Source organism: Salmo salar, chromosome 21, assembly GCF_965601325.2.
Source record: "Salmo salar chromosome 21, fSalSal1, whole genome shotgun sequence".
Taxonomy (NCBI): domain Eukaryota; kingdom Metazoa; phylum Chordata; class Actinopteri; order Salmoniformes; family Salmonidae; genus Salmo; species Salmo salar.
Genome location: NC_138311.1, coordinates 28,375,546 through 28,390,243, shown reverse-complemented (window position 1 = coordinate 28,390,243; position 14,698 = coordinate 28,375,546). Strand labels below are relative to the sequence as shown.

Below are 14,698 nucleotides of genomic sequence, written 5' to 3'. Positions count from 1 at the left end.
AGGGAAGCAGAGAGGTCAAATATACTGTTTAGGCTTCCTACTGCCAAGTTTCCACCTTCACTATTGCAGTGAAACATTTTGTCAAGGAAGTTGTCTAAAAGGAATCTGCTGTTGGCTAATTGTTTTGTGGTAGATTTCTACACTACTTTCCTTCCATCTACAGCATTTCTTAATAGTATGCAGTTTGTTCAACTTTTATACCTTGTGATTGAGTATTGTTCAAGTAGGCTGTGATTTTGCTGTAACCTGATAAGGGTGTCAGTGGGCTGACTGTGAAGGCTCTGAGAGACTCTGGGTTGAGGTCATTGATAAAGTATTCAACAGTACTGCTGCAAGAGATGAGCTGTAGGTGTACCACCACAGCAGTCCCCTCGAAGCCTACCATTGACTATGTACAGACCCAGCGTGCGACAGAGCTGCTTTACTTTTTTGTTTGTTTTTTAAGTTGTGCCTAGGGGGGCATATTGGGGAGTGTATTGTGGTCACCTCCAGGTAGGTGTTCCTCCCCCTGCATGCTAAGGGAGTCAGGTTCTGGCGTTTAGGTTGCAACAGACTAGTACATGTCCCTAGGTCTGGAAATGATTGCTCTCCCCTTCTAGGATGAAGAAGCTGTCTTCATTGAAGTATGGAGATTCTAGTGGGGGGATATAGTTAGCATACAGGAAGATATTTTTCTATGCTGAGATGATTTCCTTATTTATTTTTGTTGGTATTTCCAATTTCTTTCGTGAGGTCTGTGTTCCTACTCTTTAGCCCAAAGGCATATGAACTCTCTATGTCTCTCTGTCTCTCTCTCTCTGTCTCTCTCTCTCTGTCTCTTTCTGTCTCTCTCTCTCTCTCTCTCTCTCTCTCTCTCTCTATTTTCAGGTCAACTCTAATAGGGTAGTAACTAGTAGGACTCGCTGAGCGTGTGTCTGTGCATGTGTGTGTGTCTGTACAAGTATGTGTGTCTGTGCACGTGTGTGTGTCTGTGCATGTGCTTGAGTGTGTGTATGTGCACTATAATTGCCTCTGTATTGCATAACCTGCTGAAGGCTGAACCCAATGGCCCTCCTCATTAATCATATAGAGGAAAGGCTTACGCAAGACCTTCACTCTTTCCCTATGTTAACAAAGACCGTAATAATAACATGACGTAACGTTGCACAATATTACTGCACTGTAGTTAAACACTGCTATAAAGAAGCTCATGGATTTACATCCATCATCAAAGATATTATAATTCAGAATTGTAATAATGGTAATATGATGATATGGTACAGTACATTGTTGTATGGCACTGAATGGTTGAAGTAGAGGAGGAGGACATTGAATAGCGTATAGATGTATGACCGTAATGGAAATTGGCTTTATAGATCTTGCCATAAATGACCGTATTATGATTTGGCCGTATTCATAGGACTGCATCACATGGTGTCTCCAGAGCACGGGTCAACCAACTTGTATTGTGAATATTCACTATTCATAGCTCTCTAATAGCGCCATCCCCCTCCTCGTTTCTTCCCTCTCTCCCTCTCGCTCTCTCTCTCTCTTTCCCTCTCTCTCTCCCTCTTCCCCTCCTCCTCTTTTTCTCTCTCAGCTCTTGAAGAAGAAGGGAGCAACATCTTTCCTGCAGAGGCTGGAGAGGTGTGGTCCAGTTACGGTTGCTGTGCAGCTGAGGGTAAGCATTAAGTAGTAGCACAACAATGGACCAAACCACAACCATAATAACCCAAGCACTTTACCCAGTAGGGATCCTAACCCTAATCCTAACACTTACCTCAATCCAAAGACTAAAGTCATTCATTCTCTTTAGCTGACCCTGACCATGACCCTGGCTGCATGGAGTGCGCTATTTTCCTCTGGTGAAATGCAATGTACGCTATAGGGAATATGGTGCCATTTTGGATGCAACCCATGACCCATATCTCTGAACCATAACCAATTACAACGGAAGTCTATAAAATGTGGTAGTAATTCGTAGTTGATCCATATGAAACAACACTATTCATTTAGATGGATCTCTGCCCCACAAGTGTAAAACAAAGGCAGATCGCGTTCCAATGTCCACACCACTAAATCCAATGTGATGTGATGGTGGCTTAACATGGAAGTAGCTTTAGTGTGAGTGATGGTTGGTGGTTTGAATGAGGGCAGTGTGCTGCCTGCAGGCAGGAGTTGTGGTCTTACAAGGAATGGAGAGAAGGAGAGGGGGAGAAGGAGAGGAGAGAAGGTGAGGGTGGACTGAAGAATGATGCTGTATCCACCCAAGCATAAAGCCCTCTGAATGTATGAATGAACAATGAACAATGGGCTCCTCTGTGTGTGTGTGTGTGTGTGTGTGTGTGTGTGTGTGTGTGTGTGTGTGTGTGTGTGTGTGTGTGTGTGTGTGTGTGTGTGTGTGTGTGTGTGTGTGTGCGTGTGTATGTGCGTGTGTATGTGCGTGTGTGTGTGCGTGTGTGTTTGCGTGTGTGTGTGTGTGTGGGCAAGTTTCTGACGTCACGGCTCTCGGTACAGTAGCCTACTCACAAACATTTACAGTAGAGAGCCACGTCATTAGGCAGTGGTAAGAAGCATGATGGAGTGGCACCAGTGTATATCTGAGAAACACACTTTGACACTCTCTCACAGCCTTAGTCAGGACGGGTATTTGTATTGCTGGTCCGTACAGAGACAACACACCCTAACCAATCAGACCCCTTCATCACACGCATGACGTGACCTCACTCCTCACTCACTGTTGTCTTGGCGACCTCTGACCACATACAGTGAGGGGAAAAAGTATTTGATCCCCTGCTGATTTTGTACATTTGCCCACTGACAAAGAAATGATCAGTCTATAATTTTAATGGTAGGTTTATTTGAACAGTGAGAGACAGAATAACAACAACGAAATCCAGAAAAACGCATGTCAAAAATGTTATAAATTGATTTGCATTTTAATGAGGGAAATAAGTATTTGACCCCTATCAATCAGAAAGATTTCTGGCTCCCAGGTGTCTTTTATACAGGTAACAAGCTGAGATTAGGAGCACACTCTTAAAGGGAGTGCTCCTAATATCACCTTGTTACCTTATAAAAGACACCTGTCCACAGAAGCAATCAATCAATCAGATTCCAAACTCTCCACCATGGCCAAGTCCAAAGAGCTCTCCAAGGATGTCAGGGACAAGATTGTAGTCCTACACAAGGCTGGAATGGGCTACAAGACCATCGCCAAGCAGCTGGGTAAGAAGGTGACAACAGTTGGTGCGATTGTTCACAAATGGAAGAAACACAAAAGAACTGTCAATCTCCCTCGGCCTGGGGCTCCATGCAAGATCTCACCTCGTGGAGTTGCAATGATCATGAGAACGGTGAGGAATCAGCCCAGAACTACACGGGAGGATCTTGTCAATGATCTCAAGGCAGCTGGGACCATAGTCACCAAGAAAACAATTGGTAACACACTACGCCGTGAAGGACTGAAATCATGCAGCGCCCGCAAGGTCCCCCTGCTCAAGAAAACACATATACATGCCCGTCTGAAGTTTGCCAATGAACATCTGAATGATTCAGAGGACAACTGGGTGAAAGTGTTGTGGTCAGATGAGACCAAAATGGAGCTCTTTGGCATCAACTCAACTCGCCGTGTTTGGAGGAGGAGGAATGCTGCCTATGACCCCAAGAACACCATCCCCACTGTCAAACATGGAGGTGGAAACATTATGTTTTGGGGATGTTTTTCTGCTAAGGGGACAGGACAACTTCACCGCATCAAAGGGACGATGGACGGGGCCATGTACCATCAAATCTTGGGTGAGAACCTCCTTCCCTCAGCCAGGGCATTGAAAATGAGTCGTGGATGGGTATTCCAGCATGACAATGACCCAAAACACACGGCCAAGGCAACAAAGGAGTGGCTCAAGAAGAACCACATTAAGGTCCTGGAGTGGCCTAGCCAGTCTCCAGACCTTAATCCCATAGAAAATCTGTGGAGGGAGCTGCATGTTCGAGTTGCCAAACGTCAGCCTCGAAACCTTAATGACTTGGAGAAGATCTGCAAAGAGGAGTGGGACAAATTCCCTCCTGAGATGTGTGCAAACCTGGTGGCCAACTACAAGAAACGTCTGACCTCTGTGATTGCCAATAAGGGTTTTGCCACCAAGTACTGAGTCATGTTTTGCAGAGGGGTCAAATACTTATTTCCCTCAATAAAATGCAAATCATTTTATAACATTTTTGACATGCGTTTTTCTGGATTTTTTTGTTGTTATTTTGTCTCTCACTGTTCAAATAAACCTACCATTAAAATTATAGCCTTAGTTGAGGAACCAGGTCAGGTTAAGAAACTAACCCAGGATGAGTAACTATCCCAGTTTGAGGAATTTATACCAGGTTGAGGAACTATCCTAAGTTGAGGAACTCGCCCAGTTTGAGGAACTGGCCCAAGTTGAGGAACTGGCCCAGGTTGAGGAACTGGCAAAGGTTGAGGAACTGGCCCAGTTTGAGGAATTAGCCCATGTTGAAGAACTGGCCCAGGATGAGGAACTGGTGCAGGATGAGGAACTGGCGCAGGATGAGAAACTGGCCCAGGATTAGAAACTGGCCCAGGTTGAGGAACTAGCCTAGATTGAGGAACCACCCAGGTTGATGAACTAACCCAGGTTGATGAACTAACCCAGGTTGATGAACTAACCCAGAATGAGGAACTGGCTGAGGTAGAAGAACTGGCCGAGGTTGAGGAGCTGGCCGAGGTTGAGGAGCTGGCCGAGGTTGAGGAGCTGGCCGAGGTTGAGGAGCTGGCCAAGGTTGAGGAACTGGTCAAGGTTGAGGAACTGGCTGAGGTAGAAGAACTGGCTGAGGTAGAAGAACTGGCCAAGTTTGAGAAACTGGCCCAGGTTGAGGAACTGGCCCAGGTTGAGGAACTGGCCCAGGTTGAGGAACTAGCCCGGTTGAGGAACTGGCCCAGGTTGAGGACTTAGCCTAGGATGAGGAACTATCCAAAGTTGAGGAACTGGCCCAGGTTGAGGAACTAGCCCGGGTTGAAGAACTATCCAAAGTTGAGGAAATTGCCCAGGTTGAGGATCTAGCCCAGGTTGAGGAACTGGCCCAGGTTGAGGAACTGGCCCAGTTTGAGGAATTAGCCCATGTTGAAAACTGGCCCAGATTGAGGAACTGGCCCAGGTTGAGGAACTGTCCCAGGTTGAGGACTTAGCCTAGGATGAGGAACTATCCAAAGTTGAGGAACTGGCCCAGGTTGAGGAACTAGCCCAGGTTGAGGAACTGGCCCAGGTTGAGGAACTATCCCAGGTTGAGGAACTATCCCAGGTTGAGGAACTGGCCCAGGTTGAGGAACTGGCCCAGGTTGAGGAACTGACCCAGGATGAGGAACTGGCCCAGGATGAGAAACTGGCCCAGGTTAAGGAACTAACCGAGGGTGAGGAACCAGCCCAGGTTGATGAACTAACCCAGGTTGATGAGCTATCCCAGATTGAGGAATTATCCCAGTTTGAGGTGCTTATTTAGGTTGAAGAACTAGCCAAGGTTGAGGAATTTATACAAGGTTGAAGAACTATCCCAGGTTGAGGAACTGGCCCAGGTTGAGGAACTATCCCAGGTTGAGGATCTAACCCAGGTTGAGGAACCAGCCCAGGTTGAGGATGTAACCCAGGTTGAAGAACTAGCCTACGGGGATGAACCAGGTCAGGTTGAGGAACTATCCCAGGTTGAGGAATGTATACCAGGTTCAGGGACTATCCTAAATTGAGGAACTGGCCCAGGTTGAGGAACTGGCCCAGGTTGAGGAACTAGCCCAGGTTGAGGAACTAGCCCAGTTTGAGGAACTATCCTAAGATGAGGAACTGGCCCAGGTTGAGGAACTGGCCCAGTTTGAGGAATTAGCCCATGTTGAGGAACTAGCCCAGATTGAGGAACTGGCCCAGGTTGATGAACCAGCCCATGTTGAGGATCTAACATAGGTTGATACATTTATATCAGGAGGTACTGGCCCATGTTGAAGAACTGGCCCAGGATGAGGAACTGGCTCAGGATGAGGAACTAACCCAGGGTGAGGATATGTAAGAGGTGAGGTGAGGATATATAAGAGATGAGGAACTAGCCAAGGTTGAGGAACCACCCAGGTTGATGAACTTACCCAGGTTGATGAACTAACCAAGAATGAGGAACTGGTCGAGGTAGAGGAACTGGCCAAGGTTGAGGAACTGGCCCAGGTTGAGGAACTGGCCCAGGTTGAGGAAATGGCCCAGGTTGAGGAACTGGCCCAGGTTGATGAAGCAGTCCATGTTGAGGAATTAACATAGGTTGTGTAATTTATATCATGTTGATGAACTATCCCAGGTTGAGGAACTATCCCAGGTTGAGGAACTAACATAGGTTGAGGGATTTATATCAGGTTGAGGGATTTATATCAGGTTGAGGAACTATCCCAGGTTGAGGAACTGGCCCAGGATGAGGAACTAACCCAGGCTGAGGATGTAACCCAGGTTGAGGAACTAGCCTAGGTTGAGGGACCAACCCAGGTTGAGGAACCAACCCAGGTTGAGGAACTAGCCCAAGTTGAGGAATTTATACCAGGTTGTGGAACTATCCCAGGTTGAGCAACTAGCCCAGGTTGAGGAACTGGCCCTCTAGAGCAGTGGTTCCCAAACTTATTTTAGTTCGTACCGCTTCAAACATTCAACCTCCAGCTGGGTACCCCCTCTAGCACCAGGGTCAGGCCACTTTCAAATGTTGTTTTTTGCCATCATTGTAAACCTGCCACACACACACTATACGATACATGTATTCAACATAAGAATGAGTGTGAGTTTTTGTCACAACCCGGCTTGTGAGAAGTGACAAAGAGCTCTTATAGGACCAGGTCACAAATAATAATATTATAATAATCAATAATGTTGCTCTTTATTTAGCCATCTTACATATAAAACCTTATTTGGTCTTCAGAAATTGTGAATAACTCACCACAGGTTAATGAGAAGGGTGTGCTTGAAAGGATGAACATAACTCTGCAATGTTGGGTTGTATTGGAGAGAGTCTCAGTCTTAAATCATTTTCCACACCCAGCCTGTGCCTGTACTTAGTTTTCATGCTTGTGAGGGCTGAGAATCCACTCTCACATATGTACGTGGTTGCAAAGGGCATCAGTCTTTACAGCGCGATTTGCCAAGGCAAAAAACTCTGAGCGCAGCCCTATCCAGGAATCTGGCAGTGGCTTCTGATGAAATTACATTTTCACAGAACCGCTTCTTGCAATTTCGATGAGGCTCTCTTGTTCAGATATTAGTAAGTGGACTGGAGGCAGGGCATGAAAGGGATAACGAATCCAGTTGTTTGTGTCGTCCGTTTCGGGAAAGTACCTGCGTAATTGCGCAGTCAGCTCATTCAGGTGCTTCGCTATATCACATTTGACATTGTCCGTAAGCATGAGTTCATTTGCACACAACAAATCATACAATGATGGAAAAACCTGTGTGTTGTCCTTGTTAATGCAGACTGAAAAGAGCTCCAACTTCTTAGCCTCAATTTTGTCCCACACATTGAATATAAACTCAGCAAAAAAAGAAACACCCCTTTTTCAGGACCCTGTCTTTCAAAGATAATTCGTAAAAATCCAAATAACTTCACAGATCTTCATTGTAAAGGGTTTTAACACTGTTTCCCATGCTTATTCATTGAACCATAAAAAATAATGAACATGCAACTGTGGAACGATCTTTAAGACATTAACAACTTACAGATGGTAGGCAATTAAGGTCACAGTTATGAAAACTTAGGACACTAAAGAGGCCTTTCTACTGACTCTGAAAAACACCAAAAGAAAGAAAAAAGAAAGAAAGCCCAGGGTCACTGCTCATCTGCGTGAACGTGCCTTAGGCATGCTGCAAGGAGGCATGAGGACTGCAGATGTGGCCATGTCCGTACTGTGAGACGCCTAAGACAGCGCTACAGGGAGAAAGGATGGACAGCTGATCTTATTTGCAGTGGCAGACCACGTGTAACAACACCTGCACAGGATCAGTACATCTGAACATCACACCGACGGGACAGGTACAGGATGGCAACAACAACTGCCCGAGTTACACCAGGAACGCACAATCCCTCCATCAGTGCTCAGACTGTCCGCAATAGGCTGAGAGAGGCTGGACTGAGGACTTGTAGGCCTGTTGTAAGGCAGGTCCTCACCAGGCATCACCGGCAACAACGTTGCCTATGAGCACAAACCCACCGTTGCTGGACCAGACAGGACTGGCAAAAAGTGCTCTTCACTGATGAGTCGCGGACATCCTCCTCCCTCATGTGGTACCCTTCCTGCAGGCTCATCCTGACATGACCCTCCAGCATGACCATGCCACCAGCCATACTGCTTGTTCTGTGCGTGATTTCCTGCAAGACAGGAATGTCAGTGCTCAGCCAAGGCCAGCAAAGAGCCCGGATCTCAATCCCATTGAGCACGTCTGGGACCTGTTGGATCGGAGGGTGAGGGCTAGGGCCATTCCCCCCAGAAATGTCCGTGAACTTGCAGGTGCCTTGGTGGAAGAGTGGGGTAACATCTCACCACAAGAACTGGCAAATCTGGTGCAGTCCATGAGGAGGAGATGCACTACAGTACTTAATGCAGCTGGTGGCCACACCAGATACAGACTGTTACTTTTGATTTTATTCCCACCTTTGTTCAGGTACACATTATTCAATTTCTGTTCGTCACAGGTCTGTGCAACTTGTTCAGTTTATATCTCAATTGTTGTATCTTATGTTCATGCAAATATTTACACATGTTAAGTTTGCTGAAAATAAACGCAGTTGACAGTGAGAGAACATTTCTTTTTTTGCTGAGTTTAGTCGTGGCGAGTGCCTGTAATCCTAGATTCAGCTCATTCAGGTGAGAAAAAACATCACCCAGATAGGCCAGTTGTGTGAGACAAGTGAAAATGATGGTCAGAAAACTTTAAGCTCGTCTCTCAATTCAACAAAAATGCTTGTAAAAGCGTTACATGGTTGCTGCCCATATCATTGCATAATGCAAAAAATACACAAGACTTCCTTGGCCTTGCTTTAACAAAGTTAACCATTTTCACTGTAGTGTCCAAAACGTCTTTCAAGCTGTCAGGCATTCCCTTGGCAGTAAGAGCCTCTCGGTGGATGCTGTTGTGTACCCAAGTGGCGTCGGGAGCAACTGCTTGCACACGCGTTACCACTCCACTCTGTCTCATGTCTCTCTGTCATGGCTTTTGCGCCATCAGTACAGAAACCAACGCATCTTGACCACCAAAGTCCATTTGAGGTCACAAAGCTAACCAGGGCTTTAAAAATATCCTCTCCTGTTGTCCTGGTTTCCAGTGGTTTGCAGAAGAGGATGTCTTCCTTAATTGAGCCCCCATAAACGTAACGGACATATACCAGGAGCTGTGCCAGGCCCGCCGTGTCTGTTGACTCATCTGTAACGCATATAATTCACTGGCTTGTATGCAAAGCAGTAATTGTTTCAAAACACCTCCTGCCATGTCACTGATGCGTTGTGAAACAGTGTTGTTTGATGAAATCATTGTCTGTATAGTTTTTTTTGGCCTTTTCCCCTAGCATTGTCCCAGCCATATTCGTGGCAGCAGGAATAATTAAGTCTTCCACAATAGCATGGGTCTTACCTGTACTAGCCACTCAGTAGCTCACCATATAAGATGCTTCTAGCCTTCTATCTGTTGCTTTTACACGTCTTACTACTCGAAAGTCGTCTTTATTCTCGCTCCAAAAACTCCCGTGGCCTATTTTTCAAAATGTCATGTTTCATTTCTAAATGTCTGTGCAAGAGTGAAGATTTCCTGCAAAAGAGTAATGGTTAATGTGATTGGATGTTAATTATTTGACTAGGCTACCTGCATTTGACATTGTGTTGTTATTTCGCTAAACACTAGATTTGGGCAGAGAAACGAGGCCACTGAGGCGAGAAAAAATCCTCACCCAAATGTATAGCCCAGTTGGAAAATATAAAGCTACTGTTTGAAAATGTGAAGAATATTTTTTGTTGAAAAATGTGAATCACATTTTCATTTGGCATTCCCCCGACGGCATTCTGTGTACGCCTGGGGGAATACCTGCTCTAGAGGGATAAATGGAACCATGTTGCCATGAAGCTGATACCAACACCATTGCTGTGTTAATGTGGCAAGGGAGTGAGGAATTGGGTCAATTCAAATGCTTAAGGAACATGAATTTTAACATGAAACGCTCTTTCTTTCCCTCCATCTCTCCCCCCTCACCCCTCCTCCTTTCAGAACTCTTTGTCAGATGTGGTCAGTAAGCTACAGGCGTGTACCCCTCACTTTGTGGAGTGTGTGCGCCCCAACAGCAGGGGCACGGCGGACTGCTTTGACAGTTTCCACGTGTCTACCCAGATGCAGTATGTAGGGGTGCTGGAGATGGTCCGGATGATCCGCTATGGCTACCCTGTACGCCTGCCCTTCAACGGCTTCCTCACCAGGTAGGTGGCACAATACATTACAGGCTGCTGCTGTTAAACTAGACATAGTACAAAATATATTACAATGATGCATAATGGATTTATCTTGGCCTCTGTGGTGTGATTCCATTTAGGCCCCTATCCGATCTCTTTAGATCTCTAAACAACGGGGATTGGGAAATTGTCTGAAAATCGTAATAAATCTGATAGTTGAAAACAAGATGGTTATGGGTCCACCTTGCCTTGCTATAGGACTTGGGTAGCTTCCATCATATGCTTCCACCTATCCAATATTTACAGATCTGTGAAGACTAAAGGGGTAGAGGCTAGGGGAAGGGGCTATGGGCTGAAATGGAACCAGGCCTGTGAGTGTGGTGGGTCACTGTGGCCTCTGTGTAGGGGTCTGTGTGATAGGGGGGATGGGAAGCACCATAGGGAAGATCTTAAAGACTCTGCCTTCTCTCTGCCTTCTCATTTCTAATGGGCCTTTTACGGCACACATTTTACTGCTGTTGGGTTCCCCCCCACACAAACACTCATGCACACACGCACACAGACACACAATGGTCAGGTGGAAGTGATCTACTTAATGGTTCTTCAGGTCTGTGTGACCTGGACAGAATTACAGTCCATCTTTACATAGAGACAACATGTCTCTCTCTCTCTCTCCCTCTCTCTCTCTCTCTCTCTCTGGCTCTCGCTCTTTCATAGCTAACTGACAGGTCACTGTGATCCTTAATGTAGCAAGCACAAAGTGGTCTCAATCAATAACACTAATCTCATACAGGATGTCTTGAGGAGATGGGAAACAGTGTGTGTGTGTGTGTGGGATGGGTGCAGTGTACATTTTGTCGACAATAACTATGATGAAAAACACTCATCAACTACCTCTTTTTCCTGACGAAAATGTATGACGATAACGAGACGAGATGCATTGAAAAGAACAATAATTTTCATTTTAGTTAACGGAAAGACAAGGATTCCACGTGAGAGTAAAGGTCATTAAATTTGACGTTAAGCTCCATTTCATAAGTTTTGTCCAATCATAAGCATGCATCTCTTTGCAGAATATAATGCAATCCTCTCATTGGCCGATAACTTCTTTCTGTTGCGCAGGCTGATTTAGTTAATCTGGCTCTCCCACACAGATTCAATCAATCATCTCAGTCTCTCTTTTGAACTGATGCACAGCCAGAACACTTCAATTGTAACAAACTAACCTCAATTACAAACAATAATGTCTTTGATAATCTTTGCTTTTATATCGGTTATTTTTGCTCTGATCACATCAGAAGCTCTATTTTGCCATGTGAGCTGTCATCTGTTTGGCCCTCTTGCTGTTAGCAATAGCAAGTTGTTGATTTTTTTCCAATAGGAAAAACAAATGCTTTTTGCTGAACATTAGGAGTGTAGAAATACTTCTGGTATTGTTGGAAAGCTAATATTTTCCCCTTTTCAATGGAATCACTGTTATTTACCACCCTCTGACAGTTATAATGGGGAGAAAATCAGAGCTATATTGTTTAACCTGTAGGATGTACAGTTGAATTCAGAAGTTTACATACACCTTAGCCAAATACATTTAAACTCAGTTTTTCACAATTCCTAACATTTAATCAGAGTAAAAATGTCCTGTCTTAGGTCAGTTAGGATCACCAATTTATTTTAAGAATGTGAAATGTCAGAATAATTGTAGATAGAATGATTTATTTCAGCTTTTATGTCTTTCATCACATTCCCAGTGGGTCAGAAGTATACATACATTCAATTAGTATTTGGTAACATTGCCTTTAAATTGTTTAACTTGGGTCAAACGTTCCGGGTAGCCTTCCACAAGCACTCCACAATAAGTTGGGTGAATTTCGTCCCATTCCTCCTGACAGAGCTGGTGTAGTTGAGTCAGGTTTGTAGGCCTCCTTGCTCGCACACGCGTTTTCAGTTCTGCCCACAAATTTTCTATAGGATTGAGGTCAGGGCTTTGTGATGGCCACTCCAATACCTTGACTTTGCTGTCCTTAAGCCATTTTGCCACAACTTTGGAAGTATGCTTGGGGTCATTGTCCATTTGGAAGACCCATTTGCGACCAAACTTTAACTTCCAGACTGATGTCTTGAGATGTTGCTTCAATATATCCACATAATTTTCCGTCCTCATGATGCCATCTATTTTGTGAAGTGCACCAGTCCCTCCTGCAGCAAAGCACCCCCACAACATGATGCTGCCACCCCCGTGCTTCACGGTTGGTATACTGTTCTTCGGCTTGCAAGCCTCCCCCTTTTGCCTCCAAACATAACGATGGTCATTATGGCCAAACAGTTCTGTTTTTGTTTCATCAGACCAGAGGACATTTCTCCAAAAAGTACGATCTTTGTCCCCATGTGCAGTTGCAAAACGTAGTCTGGCTTTTTAATGGCGGTTTTGGAGCAGTGGCTTCTTCCTTGCTGAGCGGCCTTTCAGGTTATGTCGATATAGGACTTGTTTTACTGTGGATATAGATACTTTTGTACCTGTTTCCTCCAGCATCTTCACAAGGTCCTTTGCTGTTGTTCTGGGATTGATTTGCACTTTTTGCACCAAAGTACAATCAACTCTTGGAAACAGAACAAGTCTCCTTCCTGAGCGGTATGACGGCTGCATGATCCCATGGTGTTTATACTTGTGTACTACTGTTTATACAGATGAACATGTTACCTACAGGCGTTTGGAAATTGCTCCCAAGGATGAAACAGACTTGTGGAGGTCTACAATTAATTTTCTGAGGTCTTGGCTTATTTCTTTTCATATTCCCATGATGTCAAGCAAAGAGGCACTGAGTTTGAAGGTCGGCCTTGAAATACATTCACAGGTACACCTCCAATTGACTCAAGTGATGTCAATTAGCCTATCAGAAGCTTCTAAAGCCACGACATCATTTTCTGGAATTTTCCAAGCTGTTTAAAGGCACAGTCAACTTAGTGTATGTAAACTTCTGACCCACTGTCACGTCCTGACCAGCAGAGGGCGTAATTGTGTTCGTTTTGGTCAGGATGTGGCAGGGGGTTTGTGTGTGTTAAATGTTGTGTGGGTGATTGGACTCCCAATTGAAGGCAGGTGTGTTGAGTTGCCTTTGATTGGGAGTCCTATATAGTAGTGTGTGTTTTTCTTTGGGGTTGTGGGTAGTTGTTCTTGCATTGCATTTTGTGTGCCTGCAAGACTGTTCCTGTCTTGTGTATTGTTTTTGTTCGGTGGATGCTTTACTCCTTTTTGGAATTAAAATATGAGTATCCACATGGTCCATTTTTGAAGACAGTTGTTACAGAACTACCCACCACAGAAGGACCAAGCAGCGGAAGAGGAAGGAGCATCGGGTGGATGAATGGACATGGGAGGACATCCTGGACAGCAAGGGAGCCTACACTTGGGAAGAGATCCTGGCCGGAAGGGATCGCCTCCCATGGGAACAGGTGGAGGCACTCAGGAGAGTGGAGGCAGCAGGACAGAGGAACCAACGGCAGCGGTATGAGGGAACACGGCTGGGTAGGAAACCCGAGAGGCACCCCCAATAAAAAAATTTGGGGGGGGCACATGGGTAGTTTGGCCAGGCCAAGGAAGAGCCGTAAGCCAGCTACCCATGATTACAGGGAGGTGCGTATGAGGTGGAGGGCGCCATGTTACGCTGAGGTACGCACCATCTCGTCTATACATACGCACAGCCCAGTCCGCCCTGTACCAGCGCCCCGCATGTGCCAGGGCGAGGTGAGCATTGAGCCGGAAGGGGTGATGCCAAACCTGCGCCCAAGACCGCCAGTGCGCCTCGACGGTCCGGTGTTTCCCGCTATACGCACTAGCATGGAGGTGCGTGTCTCCAGGCTGGCACGTCCAGTACCAGCCCCACGCATCAGGCGCCTAGTGCGTCAGCCTAGCCTCGCCAGTCAGGAGTCGCCAGAGCTGCCCGCCAGTCAAGAGTCGCCAGAGCTGCCCGCCAGTCAAGAGTCGCCAGAGCTGCCCGCCAGTCAAGAGTCGCCAGAGCTGCCCGCCAGTCAAGAGTCGCCGGAGCTGCCCGCCAGTCAAGAGTCGCCGGAGCTGCCCGCCAGTCATGAGTCGCCGGAGCTGCCCGCCAGTCATGAGTCGCCAGAGCTGCCCGCCAGTCATGAGTCGCCAGAGCTGCCCGCCAGTCATGAGTCGCCAGAGCTGCCCGCCAGTCATGAGTCGCCAGAGCTGCCCGCCAGTCATGAGTCGCCAGAGCTGCCCGCCAGTCATGAGTCGCCAGAGCTGCCCGCCAG

The 14,698-nt window shown here is 46.2% G+C and overlaps 1 protein-coding gene across 4 annotated transcripts in view; it reads left to right on the top strand.

The window, feature by feature from the left end:
• LOC106582129 (unconventional myosin-XVI) overlaps positions 1 to 14,698 on the top strand; it is a 225,771-nt gene that overhangs the window by 147,669 nt on the left and 63,404 nt on the right. For all 4 annotated transcript variants that reach the window (XM_082967086.1, XM_082967085.1, XM_045704630.2 and 1 more), the window contains exons 26-27: positions 1,580 to 1,660; positions 10,251 to 10,456. In XM_082967086.1, the coding sequence (XP_082823212.1) occupies positions 1,580 to 1,660; positions 10,251 to 10,456 (287 nt within the window). The remainder of the gene's footprint in view (positions 1 to 1,579; positions 1,661 to 10,250; positions 10,457 to 14,698) is intronic.